At 46.9% G+C, this 16,880-nt stretch overlaps 1 protein-coding gene across 1 annotated transcript in view; it reads right to left on the reverse strand.

Moving 5' to 3' along the window:
- Nucleotides 1-16,880, reverse strand: part of DYNC1H1 (dynein cytoplasmic 1 heavy chain 1) — a 1,397,843-nt gene that overhangs the window by 373,914 nt on the left and 1,007,049 nt on the right. The window contains exon 63 of the mRNA XM_085626346.1: nt 7,657-7,831. Within this exon, the coding sequence (XP_085482472.1) occupies nt 7,657-7,831 (175 nt within the window). The remainder of the gene's footprint in view (nt 1-7,656; nt 7,832-16,880) is intronic.

Here is a 16,880-nt window from a genome sequence, read left to right on the forward strand (position 1 = left end):
AGGCGTAGGATGAGTGGTCAGAAAAGTGGGGTCTCCAGGTGCCGGGCGGTGACGCCTGGTGACATTCCTATCCACAGGGGCCCCTGTGGCTAGCCGTGACCAAGTGCCCAGCAAGACGTCAGTAAGGGCGTCGTTAAACGGAAGCAGGGGCTCCAACAAAGTGGACGCCGTCTGGAGCACCTCTGTGAGGAGATTAGTTTTAAGGGTCATCGTAGGGAGATCAAGGTTTAGAACCTCAGCTGCTCGACGGAGCACCATCGTGTAGGAGGCGCCCTCCTCCATGGTAGGCGGGGAAGAGGCAAACCCCGGGTCAGAGGAGACGTCAAGGTCGCCGGCGTCCTCCAAGTCTTCCACCCAGTCCTGCTCGGAGTCACACTGATGGGCAAGAGGATCCTCGGACCCCTCCCAGGCGTCCTCCACTTCTGTTGCATGGGGAACAGACCGCGGCGGCAGAGCTGGGGCCAGAGAAGGAAGAAACTGCATCGGAAATGGCGCCGGGAACAGTGCCGGTTGTGGCCGAGCCGGCGCCGCGTCCCAATGCGGATCCTAGGCCGGAACAAAATGGTCCTGGAACCTGGGCAAGGGCGGGACGAAAGGCACCCATTGCGGCGCCAGGGTGGAGCAGAGAGTGGCGCTGGGGTCGGAGCCAGCAGCGCTGGCCCTAGTGGCACCGGGGCAAGAGCCAAAGGCTCAGGATCCTGTGGCGCCGAAGCTGGATCCAGCGGCAGCCCAACAGGATCCGGACACAGGACCGCGGGCCTGTAGGCGTGCCGGCGGGAGCCCAAGGCCTAAAGAGGTGGTCCATGGTAGCAAGAAATTCTTGCACCAGTTCGGGAGTCGCCGACGGACCCGGACCCGGACTCCCAGGCTCCAAAGGAGCCGCAGGGGCAGAACCCCTGTCCTCGTCATCCGCATCCAAGCACCGACAGGGGGGGGGCGTCGGAGATCAAACTCGCTTCTTCGACTTCTTTTTGTGTCGTCTCTTACCTGAGGGCGAAGATTTAGATCCCGAGAAGCGACTGCAACCCCGCGAGTGTTCCCGTGAACGGTCCCTGGACCTGGAACGGCGCTGGGATGAGTGCTGGACCTCCAGCAGCTTCTGGCACCGTTCCCTCAAGGCATTTGGGGCCATGGCCCGAAAGTCCCGGCAGGACCGGGAGTCGTGGTTGGTCTCCAGGCAGTAGAGGCAAACATCGTGGGGGTTCGCCACCGACACATTGCGACGACAGGCCCCACAAGACTTAAATCCAGGCATCCCTACATGTACCAAGGAGAAAAGGAGACAAAGTCTCAAAAAGGGTAGTCAAAAAGTGACTTTGGTACGTGCTCTAACCGGATCGGCGCTTGCTGGCGTGGAAAAAGAAAGAACTGAAGTAAGCGTGCTCTGGTGGCTCCTAAGTAGTCTCCGTGACATCATCTCGGCCCTTACGATGCCAGCGACGGACGCGGAGCGGCACACCGCCACCTACTGACGCACAGGGGTACTGCTAGCAAAACTTTCCAGATCCAATCTGACGCCTGGGGATATTCTAAGGTAAGGAATCTATCACTATCGTGTCTCTTTCAGATGTCATATTTTAAGCCAGACCCTTGAGAAAAACTTTGGCACAAACCAGCTGGACTTCAGATAACAGCCCATGAAGTTTGATGTCCATCACTGTCATTGTAGGTGCCCTAGCATCTAGTACAGAAGGTTAATTCAGAAAATTGGAAACAGTCAAACCCTTAACCTGTCTCCATCAATGATTTTGCCCTGTGTACCATGCGACCCCAGACCTTAAACACCTATTCTCTGTAGGCTCATTACCAGAACAATGAAGGCACTTTCTGAGCTCACCTTTGTTGCAATGAAAATTTCACGAACTTGGATGGAACCCTAAAGTGGAGAATGTTTGGTCTTAGTTGAACCCTGGGGCTCTTGCAGAATCACAGATACAAGGTCTCCAGCTAACTACTGGTAAGCCTAGCGGTTGAACTTAAAATACAAATTAAAGACCAGACATATAAGAGTAAAGGAGACGCACTGTATTTTTTTCGTGACATCTCTGTTCCATTGACTGTTTAAAGTATACAAATACTAGAAAGATTGAAGGAACCCCAAAGGTTTTCAAGAACACACAGATGCGTCGTCATAGTAAAGTTTCGGCCGAATGAATCACCATTAAACAAAAACCTTGGGCTTACATTGAATAAACAAGTCCGGGTATGCATCCCAGCCACAGATGATACCCTTCAACACAGATGGCAATTAGACGTCTATCACTAGGAAAACAAGATGCAATTGCTAGGCACAAGGACAATATCTGGGAGAAGGAACATTTTACTTACCCAGTAAGCAACTGTTTGTGGCATGTAGTGCAGTAGATTCACATGCTCAGCATAATCCTGCCATCTCGTGATGGGCAAGTGTAGGAAAGTGACGCTTTTTATATGGTTACCTCCCACCTTTAGCCGGATATCTGATGCACTTTGGTGGAATGTGCACTGGGCCCCTGCTAATCACGTTCCCAGTGCCTGTTTTCTTTCCCAAAACTGTACCTTTGTTTCCACAATTGGCACACCTCTGGCCCTCATATAAGTCCCATGTAAAAGGTACCACTGGTACCACGGGCCTTGTGACCATAGAGGGCCTCTAAGGGCTGCAGCATGTATTGTGCCACCCTCAGAGACCCCTCACCTAGCACATACACACTGCCATTGCAGACTGTTTTGGTGCAGGCACAACTGAAGAGCCAGCACGGCACACATCCCAGTGTGCCATGCCCACAAACACTGCCTCTAGCACAGATGAGTCACCACTCTAGCAAGACTCACAGCCCTAAGGCAGGGTGCACTATACCACAGGTGAGGGCATAGCTACATGAGCAATATGCCCCTACAGTGTCTAAGTCCATTCCTAGACATTCTAAGTGCAGTGAAGCCATATTTAGTAGATGGGCTGGGAGGTTGTCATTACGAACTCCACAACCCTATGACAGCTTTACTGAATGCTAAGGAGTTTGGTATCTAACTTCTCAGCATAATAAATTCACACTAATGCCAGTGCTGGATTTATTATAAAATGCAGTCAGAGGGCATCTTAAAGATGCCAAGTGAGAAACGAGCAACTCCCTAATATACAGCTGACTGGCTGCAACAGCCAGCCGCACATTGACACGTTCTGACCCCCTGAGGTGGGAGCCCTTGTGCTCTTGTGGGTCAGGAATAAAACCTGCTTCGGTTGGAGGTGCTTCTCACCTACTCCAAGCAGGAACAGCATTCAGAGCGGTGAGCCTCAAAGGCTTCCTGCCCTTTGTTATGCTAGCCAAGGCCTCTCCAGTTAGTGGAGATACCCTTCCTCCCCCAGACCAAGCCCAGGTTTCGGAAGCAAGGTCGGCAGGAAAATTAGTAGTCAGGAGAGGTATGTTCCCTCTCAGCCAGTACCACCTCATAGGTGTCCCGAGCTGAAGTGACCCCTCCTTCAGAAAATCCTCGATGTGGGATGGAAGGATTTTAGCCAAATGAGTTAGGGCATGCCCCCTCCCTAAAGAGAGGGGACATACAAGGGTCACACTAAAGATAAGTAGCCCATGTGTTGCCATTCGAGGACACTTACGATGCCCGACACTGTCGATGTATATTAGCCTACGATGGTTGTAAACATGTAATACTATATCGCAAGCGTATATGTCCTTTGATCGCCTGACTATGTTTGGCTCACTGTTCTGTAAAATCAATAAAACCCAATTAAAAAAAAAAAAAAAAAAGCGACGAGTAGCCCATTGGCTACTACTTGCCAGAACCTGCAACGCCCCCAAGTTCAATATTTAAGGGCACCCCTGAACCTTGATCCTCAGATTCCTGCAACCTATGAAAGACAACTGCGTGCATCAAAGCCTGAAGATGAAGACTGACTTGGCCCCAAGCCCTACCGGCTTGCGTCCAGCTTTAAAGACACTGCAAAGAAGATAATGCCTGTCCTGTGGCCAGCAACATCCAGAAACCAGAGGAAGACTTCCTGCTTTTCAACAAAGACCAGATCTCCCGAGGACAGTGGCCCCGTCTAGAGAAATCAAACTAAAAGGACTCCTGATCCAGCCGGAATCGTGATTCCTGCCCACTCTGCACTCGACGCTTAAGGCCAGAGTCAGAATGGCTCACCAGATCAGTGAAGTCTCCCCAGCAATCCTGACCTCGACACCGTAGGTGGCTGACCTCTCCTAGACTCTACGAAGAAGCCTGCACCCTCATCACGAAGGATCCCCCTGGCCGGCTCCGGTAAAGAAAATACGACACCTAAAGGTACCCCTGCATCCACAGCCCCCTGACTTTAGGAAGCATAGCAGACGGTCCCCAGGCATTCAGCAACACCTCTGCCTGTCTGCCTAGCTGTTGGTCACCTTCGGCCAGTCACCTAGCTAGAGCCTGCAGACTTTTTGTGCGACCCAGATTCCCATTTATTTGCAATAGGCGCTTGCCGCCCCTGTTCCACTGGTGGCGTAAGGTTGGTGCTCCCTTGTAGCCACCTTTGTGCTTGCTTTAACTACCAGGGCCTGTGCCCTGAAACCACGAGCACTTACCTACAAACCGCACCTCTTGTGGTTGCCCCCAGTCTTCATTGACTAACATTGGGCCCAGTGGCCTCTGCCTTGAAACAAGGAGAGGGGGCTCTTTTTACCAAAGGAAATGAAGCACCCGGAAACCATAAAGTAAAAAAAAAATTTCCTTTGGTCAGGATCTGTATAAGGGTCAATCACACCCCAAAAGTCAATCCACATGCATCACAATTTGTACACCATTCAGCACGTATTAAAGCACTTATAAAGAAAAAATTATACAAAAAGTTCTACTTATTGCTAAATAAAAACCTATACCATTACACAATATTTCATTACAATATCTAAAATTAGTTCATAAAAACACATTCATGAAGAGAGATCATATCATATGGCCACAACAATCCTTAAGGAGAATAGACAGACAACAACCTTTGTCTTATCGGTGTTAGTTTGGAATCTATTAAGTCTACAGAGGGCATAGGTCTAGATTCCCTGTCACCATTACGCTGTTGAACTTTCCAAATTTAACAGATAAGTAATGCGTTGACGCGTTTCAGTGTTATTTTCTCAATAAAACCACCTTCATCAGGACAAAAGTAATTTGTTTCTCCTTAGCACGGTTTTAGTCTCACCCGTGCAGCGGCACTTCAATGAGAATACTCCCGGTCTATTGGGGGGTATGTAGTCTCATATTTGGAATTCAGGCTATTATTAGGATGTCCTTCACTGGTATTCTCTTAATACCGGAATGAGCAATGTTTAAAATCTACCATAGAAGTTGTTTATGGCAATCGTGGGTTCACCATCTATTGCAGCGCAGCTTCTTATAAGATTAAAACAACCGTATTTATTTCAAAGTACACCTAATGTTCAGTTCCTTTCATACCACGGGGAGTCGTATTGTCGTGGCTTTTACATCCAACGACCGGCTTCCCCTGGTTTTGCCTTTTGGTCGCGGTGCAAGCACCCGGCCACACCAGTGCCGCTGGCGGTAGGGTACGTACCCTGGTCTGACCCTTGCCCAGAGATGGCCTAACCCCCCGAAGACTGGTCGTTTAAGTCGAGTACTTACCTGTAACTGCATAGATCCTTTTCCTTCATAGGATTGCATTGCATTATTCTGCCTAATACACTAAATGTCCATATTTCACATTTGCTAAGTTTGCTACTGTTTGATTGACATTGCCAAATAATTTCTAATTCTACTGTAAAATATATGACTGCCTTTACAAACCAATACCGACTACATTTTGAAAAGTTGTACTACTCTTGAAACTGTTAATTACCTGCAACTGAGTTCCTCTTGGTTCTAAAATAAAACAAAGTAATATCTTTTTATACAAAGCAACTGGTCTTGGATTCAGTCTTTGTGTGTGTGTGTGTAATAATTTCTTGCCTGAGTGTGTACAACAAATGCTTAACACAGCTCTCTGATAAGTCTAACTGCACAACCATACTACTAAAAATAGAGCTTTTAGTACTATCGTCTTAAGCCTCTGTAAGCTTCTGGGGATCCACTGGACTCTGCACAATATACTTTACTTTGGTATAGTATATACAGAGCCAGCTTCCTACAGTAGGTTGTAGTGTTGTCTGGGGGAAGATAATTTAGCGGGTAAAGATCCAGGTTTATATCAGCAGGTGGCCCTGCATCACAGAAACCTCAGGGGTCATCGGGTGGGAGAAGAAGAACCCCTCTCCATAGTCTCCCTTCAGTGTGAGTGTATGGAACTTTCTGGAGGGAGTATGGAGCAGGTTCTATAGGTGAAGGTAGCGGCGATTACGTGTAGGGTACAGCAGACATTGGTGGTGGGCTTATGTTCACTAGACTTGTCCGCCTTCTTTCTTTGTTTTGGTGGCAGTGGAACTTCCAAAGCTTCCTCAAATATTAATTGTCTTTCAGTTGGCAGTGCAACAGATTGAGGTCTGTTACCGATACGACCAGTGCATGGGTGTATCATAATGTGCTTTTGTCTGGAGTTTACCTCATGCTGCAGTCTTAGGAGCACCAGATCCAAAGGCTTGGTATGTTTGTCGAAGGCATGGGATCTCGGCTCTGATGTTTAAGTTTTCAGTGCCAGCATTTTCGGTGTCTAGAGTTTCAGGTCCAAAGGTGGAATTTTCGCTGCCAAGTTGGAGCGATGTTTAAACACTGAAAGACTCAGCTCTGAAAAATGGGTTGACTCCGGTGAAGCTAGAGATGTTTCAGGAGCGTGCGGCCTCTATTGCTGGGCATGTCCGATGCAACCGGTCAGTGCCGAACATGGCCCAAAGGCAGTGGTGCCCCAACGAAAGCCTTTGGCCGTTCTGGTAGAAGTGGGCAACCCATTGTGGTGGACTTCTGTATTCGGGGTGGAGATGGAGGTGGCACAGTACTCGCTGATTAACCTGGTGAGATCTTGCAACTCCAGTTTGGATCCGGAGCTGTCCTCGTGGGAAAAGGTGCCATCATCAGCAGCCGACACCTGGGCCTGTGCCTCTCTTTGAGGGTCCTCGAGTCCGATGTATCTTCGACACTACAGCGGACATCTCCAAGTATCGAGCTAGATTAAGGGAAGAGTCACAAGTACACACCTGGTGGAGATCAGCGTGTAGAAACTTGGTTGTGAGAGAGAGAGAGAGAGAACGGAATCGGAAAGGTGTCTGTTCTGTAACCGAGTGGACATTGCGTGGAGGGAACGTCTAAGTAATAAAGTGCACCCCGAAGGGCAAAGGCCCACGAGGGCAAGCTACGATTCAAATATCAACAGTATAGTATGGAAAAGAGAAAGCGACAATGTTGTTGAACAGTAGCAGAGGAGCACACGTCTGAACCAGACGGCGGAAGAAAACGATCTAATAATTGAATTGATGACCATGTGCATTATCAACTAGACTAGGATTCACTCTACCTCATGACTTGAAAGACTTTCGTCGACGAAAAACAACTTACACACTTCCGAGCCAAACATTAGATGGCAGGATTATGCTAAGCATGTGTATCTACAGCCACACATGCCTCGAATGAAAGTCCCGCAATTTTTTTTTTAGAAATGAATGCTTAAACATTTTGTAACATTTCTGTTTTTACAACATAGTTAAAGGGAATGCAACTAAAATGCTTTAAATCTAAACTTACATCATCAGCTTGGACCTTTGACACCACATCTTTGAATTCAGGAAGGCTGCTTAGCCTAACCATGGCTTCCACTTGTTCCTCAGTTAGCCCATTGATCTTAGGTACAGAAGAACCACCAAGAACAATCTCTTTTCCTCTTAAGAAATGCTGAAACTCAACATCATATGTAGGCTCCCTGAAAAAAGTTTTAAAAACTTTAATTTACATGTAAAAACCATTTTATATAGTTACTCTGCACATTGTAATATGTTGGCATATGCGCATACATGCACACTTTAGAGAAGTATTAATTGTATTTATTGTTTCACTGACAATATCAAAGTGATATCTTAACATACCAGCGTTTTAGTTCTGTTCTTTAAGTAGAGCCACCTCACCCCCCCAAAAAACCCACAAAATAATATGCATAAGAGATGCAACCACACTACAAACCAAAATCATTCTTGTCAGCACCTCAAGTGTTGAGCAACAACATAAGGTTAAGCAACTGTGCAGTTGCACACACTCAAGCTAGGAGAAAATAAATTGTTGCTTACCTTTAACAACAGTTTTCTAACTTAGGTGTGTTCCCGTCATCAGGCTGGGAATCCCCAGTAGTCAATTTTAACATGGAAGTGCCACCATGCACTTCAGTAACGTACGAGTAACACCTTCGGTAACAATGTATCTGGTACAAAGGTTGTCTAGCCGCAGATTCCTTAACTTAAAATATCCCCAGGTGTCAGACTGGATCCAGAAAATTATTTGCAGCAGCACCTCTGCGCACCGGGGACGACGCCACATGACTCCGCCCTGACATCGTCCTCATACATGACATCAGCAAGGTCATACAAGTCCCTCTCGGCGCGCTGACGTCAGTTTTCTTTGGAGAAACTTTTCCGAGGCACAACGCGGAGCCACCAAGAAAAACTGTGAAAGTATGGTAACAGTGCGCGAAGGATGAAAAAATCCGCAAAATAAATAAGGTGGATGGTGCAAAACACCATCATAAAAAACAGCATCAGACACTGTCTACATTTATATGCATAGCAAAGCGTAGACCTTTCCCAAAGTGTGAGCAACAAGGGAAGAATATCTCAACAGACAAAACGTTAGACTGCTATTACCATGTAGAAAGGTGACTGCTATCGCCTTGTAGAACTGTGCCGTCCAACAAGGACGGAGCACAGAAAGAACAGCAATGTACTCCAAGAAGGTATCTTCCTTACAGAAAGAACAGCAATGTACTCCAAAAAGGAATTTTCCCTCACAACAATGGAAGTGTGAAAGAAGACGACTATATAGGAGACAAGAGCCTCTAGAGAATGGAGAAGGCGGGCGGGAGGGAAGACAGCAGGAGACGAAGAAGAAGAGGAAGAATCTTCTGATTACAGTAAAAGAAAAGGCCCCACCTACAGGAAGAAGCCCCTTGGAGGGAGTCAGCCACATATGGTAATTCTGAAAGGGGCGCAACTATGTGAGCACCTTTGAAAGAAAACCAATGGCAACTGAAAGCAGCCAAGAGGAGAAGCCCTCCTGGCAAGGTTTTCGCAGAGCGGGAAGGACGTGTGGGCGTTAAGGAATCTACGGTTAGACAAAGTCTCTACCCGATACATCGTTACTGAAGGTAAGTGTGAGAAAGTGCCATCTTTCTTGCATGTTATGCCCCCACTTTTTGCTGAATTGCTGAGTGTACTTTGACTGAGTGTGCCCTGGACTCCTGCCAATCAGGTGCCCAGGGCCTATGTTCCTTCCCTAAAACAAAACAAACCCAAATTGGCAAACCCTGGCCACATGTCAGCCCCTGGTAAATGGTACCCTAGGTACCCAGGGCAGGCCTCTAAGGGCTGCAGCACTCCTTTGCCACCCTTAGAGGCCCTGTACCCTTACACACACACACACTGCCTTTGCAGGCTGAGTGTTTGGGTGAAAGACAAAAACAAAGTCGACATGACACATCCCTGTGTGCCATGCCCATCACCTACACTGCCATGGCATACATCAGCCACCCCTCTAGCTGGGTGCCTTATTCCAATGGTGTGGGCGCAGGAGCCCTGTGCCCCTACAGTGCCCAGGTCCATTCCTGAGCACTGTAAGTGCAGTGCTGCCATTTAAGAGTACATGGTGCTGAGAGCTCGTCAAACAAGAGCTCCACAGCACCATAATGGCAACACTAAAGACTGAGAAGTTTGGTATCAAACTTCTCAGCACATTAAACCCACACTGATGCAAGTGTGGGATTTAATGTACCAAGCACCCCAGAGGCCATCTGTTATGGCTGTCTTTTTGCCAGCTCTCTGGAGAAGGAGAATGATGGAGAGTGACTCCAGCCTATCACCCCCATAGCATAGGGATTAGGCCGATAAACAGGGACCTTGTCTTACAGATATAAGGGCATTTTCGTGCCATTTCTCTTAGAGTAAGGCTTATGAATTTAAGTGAGGGGTTAGATATATAAGTATTAGTCATGATTTACTCATTTGCTAACATGCCGATCTGTTTCTCATGGAGCTATGCATATTATGGGCTCCGTAGGCCTTAAGCGAGACAGACTCCATTTTGCTTTCTGCCTGGTAGCTCGAGAAGGCTTTCTAGGTTAAAAGTGATGTTTTAGTTTTAAGCTGTTGTTCGCTTGGAGAGAACCGGTTCAGGCTGACCCTTATCGAAGGAATGTATTTTTCTCCACTCCGAAGACACAACTTCAGGCTGGCCAGCTGGGAAAGTGTCCTTGGTACGGGGAGGTACAAGAATTTGGTGGGCGGCAGGTTACTGGCCGTGAATTTCCATGAAGGAACGGGCTTTTGATATTAGCAAAGGTGTTAGTCTTTCAGTCAGTCAGTCCGTAGGCGGCATCTAGCCGTTAGCATCTCTGCCATTATTCATTTTCATGGTGGACAAGTCGCCATCTTTGAAGTCGGAGAAAGATTTAAGACCGAAACTCTCTGAAGATAGACTGAACGAGAAGTGGCGCGGAGCGCACTAACCCAGAGAGAGAGAGAGACGGTAGCTAATTAACAGCAAGGTTCCGAGGTCCTGAGGGAGAGCAGACGAGTTTGAGCCTATCAGTGCAGACGTGTACTTGTGACGGCTGAGGGTGACTGCAAGGCGAGCCAGGACCCAGAGACGAGACAGGAGCCTAGATGACTGCCGAGTCCCGATTTCCCATTAACCAGGTGAAGTCCGACCGATTCTTATAGTGCGTGCACCCTAATCTTTCTCTTTTATTTCTTGTGCAAATGTAATGCTGCATAGTAATGTGCTTTATGTTTATGGTTAATAAATGCCCTAATTCATATAGAATTATCGTGTACCTGGTTCTTGTGTCCAATCTTGGTAAATGATGCTCCTAGTTGAGCACTGTTTAGACGAACGGATGAGAAATCCCGATCAGACGAATAGTTATCAAATAAAGAGGGAGTGAGTGGACCTTTGATGTCGTAAGCACGGAGTACACTATATAATCTGAATCCATATCCAAAGTTATTATTTTAGTTTTATCCTAAGTAGATTGCTAAGATATCATCCTAATAATGTTTCATAGGAATGTGGTCGTCGTTGATATGCGGCGTTAATGAGAGTGCTGGGGAGGATTACCAGCGTGTAGGGCTGCCGGATTGCAGCCCGTGTGTAAATGAGAGCGGCGGGAGGGATACCGCCGTGTAAGTTTCGCAGGATCGCGAACGATTTGGAAAAGGGAGCATTGGGTTCTGCAGGCCCGTGTGTAGACACGCCGGATTGCGTGTCAGATCTGCCCTAGGGTAGAACGGTCTGGGTCAGGGCGACCGCGAGGCCAACTGATGTGAATAAGATATTGTAGAAAATCCATATATGTATATTGTCATTCCCCATTCTTAGGTGCGACCTGTATATTCATCTTTATATCTACCCATTGTAAATACGATCTAAGAAGGGAAGGTGAGTACGTTTTGGCTGGGTCACAGGGGCCCCTGGGGGCTGATCCCATCTAAACAGAAAATCCAGCCATTACACCATCTTAGAGGTGCCCCCTTAAACCTAACCTACAATCCACGTCTGCTCTGAGGCTGCCCAGGCTGCCACACAGCAGACATGTTGCTGGACCCCTGGGTGGGAGAGCCCCTGCTCTCCTGGGCCTGCAACAATGCACATCCTGGGCGAGGTGCTAAATCTCCTCCCCCAGGATGGGCAGGGGGAAGCTTCAAAGGCATGCCGCCTCTGTGAGCTTCCCCCGGCCACTGCAAACCCCCCACTCTGGCGGGAAGCTTTGGCCGGAAACCCCAAATAAGGACAGGGGATGTGCCAGCCTGCCAACCCCACCCCTCAGGTGGGGGAGGCGAGGTGAAGCACATCTCCGGGCTCTCGCCATCTTGAAGATGGGGAGCACTACCCTATCAGGACTAGGCTACTGCCCCCCTCCCATAGGAGAGAGGCAGGATAGGGGGTGTACCCACCCCAGGACAGGGACCCATTTGTCCCTGCCCTTCACCTACCTGTAACGCCCCTAAATCTAGTATTTAGGGGCACCCTGAACCTTCCTTCCCCAGATTCCAGATTCAAAACTACAAAGAAGAGCAAGAAGACCTGCCCTGCAGCTGCTAAAAAGAGGGAAGACACCAACTATTTGGCCCCAGCCCTACCGGCCTGTCGACCCTCGAACCTTCTCCTGCTCCACCCCGGCATCTCTTGTGGCCAGCAACCTCACAAATCCCGGAGGCTCTAAGCCCCTGGGACTCCCATGAGTAGAGGCTCTACTCAAAACCTATCTCTAATCCCTGGCAGCAGCCCGGAACCGCGAACCCAGCACACTCTGCACCAGCCAAGCCTGGCCAGTGCCGGAGTGGACAAAGACCACAAGGACGACCCCACGGAGACTGTGACCCTCGAGTCCGGCACCCAAGGACCTCCCTCGACACTCCTGAAGGAGCCTGCAGCCTCAGAACCAGGTGCCCCCCCAACCACCATCAACAGAGGGTAAGATTTCCCGACACCAAAAGGCACCCCTGCACGCGGTGCCCCGCGGCCCCCTGTGCCCAATCCCGGGGTACCTACCTATCCTCCAACTACCCAACTTACCTCTCGAAGTGGTGGTGGCACCTGAAGAGTCTTCGTCCCCGAGCTTGCAGCCTTTTTCCAAACAGGAGATTTCCCATTGAAATCAATTGAGCGCCCGAAGGCTCAAAAGCACCCTGCACCCAGCCGCCCGAGTGGCCCTGGCAGTGACACCTCTACACCTACCTACTTCCCCACTTGCCCTGAGTAAGTGACCAGGAGCCCAGCCCCCACAGCCGCGTGGCTTGCCAGTCAGCAGCCACCAACCAAGGCCCCCCTATCCCTCATCGGATAACATTGGGCCTAACTCACTCTGCACCCAGCCGCCCTAGAGTCGCTGAGGGTGAACCAACTGTACCTACCTGACCTGGGGGACCCCTGAGTCTATGCCCAGAACCTCAACTCTGCCAGTCGAGTACTTACCCTTTAACCAATAACTCTATTTTCCTCATAGGGTAACATTGATTGGCTTTTTCCTGAAATTTCTTCTAAGTGTGGACTTTTCAAATCTTAAAATATTCACCAAAAATCAGCCGAGTAACGAAAACGAAATTACTCACCTGCTCTTAGGTGAGCTCCCAGTGCTGGATCTTGGTGCCCAGCACTGACTCTGAAAAATACTTACAACTGTACTTACCCGTAATCCAATTTTCTTCCATAGGAAATCATTGACTGTTTTTCTGTGAAATTTCTTTTAAGTGTCAATTTCTGCAATCTTTAAATATTCTTCAAAAATCGTATAATAACTGAAAACGTAATTACTTACCTGTTTTGGATAAAGGTCCCAGTACTGAGTCTAGGCACCCAGTACTGGATTACAAAAGTAACGAGAACATACTGTACCTGCAACTTGCATTTTCTTCCATAGGGAATCATTGACTGTTTTCGTTGAAATATTTTCTAAGTGTCAACTTTTTAAATAGCTAAATATTGTTTAAAAATCATTATAGTAATTAAATCGACTTTCATCACTTGATTCTGAGTACTGACCCAGGACTGAATCTAGGATCCATTCCTGGAATTCCAAAAGTAATCTAAAAAGTAATCTGATGCAAATAACTTGAATTTTCCATTGAGCTCAATGCATTGTTGTGTTTAAAATCGAGTTGCCTATTGCAACCACTTGTAACTGTTAACAAAAGTCAATTGCATATTGCAAAAGTATTTATATGAAACATCTCATTCTGAGAAAGTATATTTTAAATCCAAGTGTTGGTTCTAAAATAAAACAAGTATAGATTTTTTATATATAAACCATTGGCCTAGAGTTCAGTTATTGAGTGTGTGAGACCATTTGCTGACTGAGTGTGTACAACAAATGCTTTACACTGTCCTCTGATACTGCCTTACTTCTCGACCAAGCTACCACTTTAGAGAGTAAGGTTATATCTAACTTTAGCCTCTGTCAAACCCTGGGGGACTGTGGACTCTGTACACCCTGTACCTATTAAGGAACAGTATATACAGAGCCACTTTCTCACAGTAATTAACTCGTACATCTGATAGAGACATCTTGCCGCAGATTCCTTAACTTAAAATAGATACCATAGCCATACCCCGGGAAAGGGGGGGGGGTCTGCGACATAACAGAAAGTGCTCAAGTACGGATCCGGCAACAGAGTGACAGACAGTGGGGAAGGCTGTGGCAGGACAACCAGACAGCAACCTATGCAGCTCAGAAGAGTAAAAGATAACGGGAGGCAAGGCGTCCCAATAAAAATGCCATAATGGTGCTACACTACACCTGTAAGAGTATGAGATGTGGAAACGGCACCAGCTCCATGGCAAACAAAGAGAGAGAGAGAGAGAGAGAGAGAGAGAGTCCAGAACGAAGGGGGAAGAAGGACCGCTCTCAGCTTAATGGCGCACTTATGTGAACACCAACAAAAGGTGAGGAAAAAACATGAAGCAATGTAACCATACCACAGCCTACCAGGCTAGCACATGGAAGGAAGGCCGGCAGCCAGGAACCGAAGGGCAAGAGGTAGAAACTGAACAATGTCCTAGAAGGACAGGCGGGAACAAGAAACACGCCAAGTGCACACCCAGGCACCAAAAGAGGGACAGGGGCAAGCAGAAACAATCTAAAGCACGCTGATGTGGGCTACCACTGAAACATGAACAGAGCCGACAGCCACAGAGAGAACAAGGTGGCGTAGCTAAAAAAAAAAAAAAAAAAGGGCGTAGGACTGCCCATCCAGGCCACATGAAGATTAAGGTGAGAACCAACTCACGAAATACAGTGGTAGGGTGCAGACCCTAGAACGACAGACAGCAGAAGAGCTGTTCCGCAGGCACAGCCGACATAGTAGAGGGTGATACTCAATGAAAGGGACACATCCGAAGGAAGTGGCAGCAGAGGCACCAGAGTACCAACAGGCGCATAAATATAGGAAAGAATCTCAGAATCGTAGACCACATCCTCCGACGAGAAGTAATAGGTAACCCTCGTCCAGAGAGATATTGTTTAGTAACTGCACACCAAGAAGGGAGCATTGTAAGCTGGGGAACCATTCCACATGGGACACAAAAGGTAACCTATCGCTGCAGATGCAGGAAGAATACCACCCATGGAGATATATATATATATATCTAAAAAGACTCACGAACTCCCGCAACCTCCTTACGGCGATGAAAGAGAGACAGACCCAAAAGGTATCAGGCAAGATGTTTAATCGACCTTCTCCTCACAAAACAATGACGTGTTTCGGGCTACAGAAGCCCTTGTTCACATGCGGAGCACAGCCCACCATGATAGTTTTAAATGTTGCTTAGTGCACACACCCCTCTCCAGGTTCCGTGTCACATGACAGTAAGCATGGAAGACAGACTTTACACTGCAACTCCAATAAATTTCCCATACATGATCAAGAGGTTCCATAGGATTGTAATCTTATTGTTTTTACACAATGAATTCAGAGTTATAAATACAAAATCACAATATTGTGCAAAATGCAAAAGATGTTAAATAACTGTATAAATACATTTAAAATATCACCTATCATGAGAAACTCAAAAATACACAGCCCCCAGTAATGGCAAGTGCCTCTTACACTGGAGACAGCTATTTTTATCGGTCCAAAATATCAGAATTACGTCAAAATTAATATTATGGCCTAAATAGTACAGTTTGTCATAAATTAATGAACATGTAAACAATGCATTTTCAATGTTATACTACACAGGATAAATCCTTGTTGTTATTTGTATGTATTATGTGCTGATCTCCTATGCTAAAGAGGAGTCTTAAAAATTAATTCCATATACTATTGAGTTATCAATGATTCCAACTTACTGTTTGTTAAAGAAATAAAGTGCGTAAGTGCCTAGCAGCAAAATATGTTAAGTGCAAAATGGCGCTACAGCGCACATTTATAAAGTGCTTAGTTTAGTGGGTGCAAATTTTGATATATTAACAGTAAAAACAACGTCCCAGTAAACACTGTTAGTCATATAAATATTTTTGTTAAAAAATCTTATACTAAAATTTATCACTCTAAAAACAGCCATTCCAGCAGATAAGACACTTAAAATCATTACATCATGATAAAAAGAACTCTGCCGCGTTTAGCTTAACCTGAGGCTGTACGAGGGAGCGCGAAGCCTGAACTAAGTGGGAGGCTGGGTACAGAAGGTGTGCAGTGACCAATACAGCGAGCTACACAGACAGGATTAACAAACCTTCGCAATATTGCAAGATATTAAACAAAAGTAATTCCCATCATAGCGCGATGTCAGCGGATGCGCTCAAAGAAAGAGGCGGCAGCAGCTGACATGTTCAGCGATACAAAGGAGTATAATGTGAACTCAATTTCCCAGCATGCACCACAGGGGGAAAGAAATACCAGCGTAAAAGAAAAACTCAAACTTTTAGAGAAATTAAGCAAATCTGAGCAAAGTAAATGGTGGGAGGCGAAATCATTACAAAGATACTTGGACGTTGTGAGAATACCCCGAGGATTAAGGATCCTAACTGCCCCGATTTATGAAAATCCCGATAGGGAGATGATGGAGTGGGCTGAGACAAATTTAGATTCGTCCAGAAGATTGGTAATAATCCTAGTGAAATACGCAGAAAAGGATCGCCTCAAACTGCAGGAACAAAGAGAAACAGTGAATCAAGATTTGGCAAACTTGGATAATATTGAAGAAATCAACAAACTTAAAGAAGTAAAGAAGAAAAGATTAAAAAGAGGAAGACAAGATACGGAGGAGGA

This window comes from Triturus cristatus, chromosome 9, assembly GCF_964204655.1.
Source record: "Triturus cristatus chromosome 9, aTriCri1.1, whole genome shotgun sequence".
In the NCBI taxonomy this organism is placed as follows: Eukaryota; Metazoa; Chordata; class Amphibia; order Caudata; family Salamandridae; genus Triturus; species Triturus cristatus.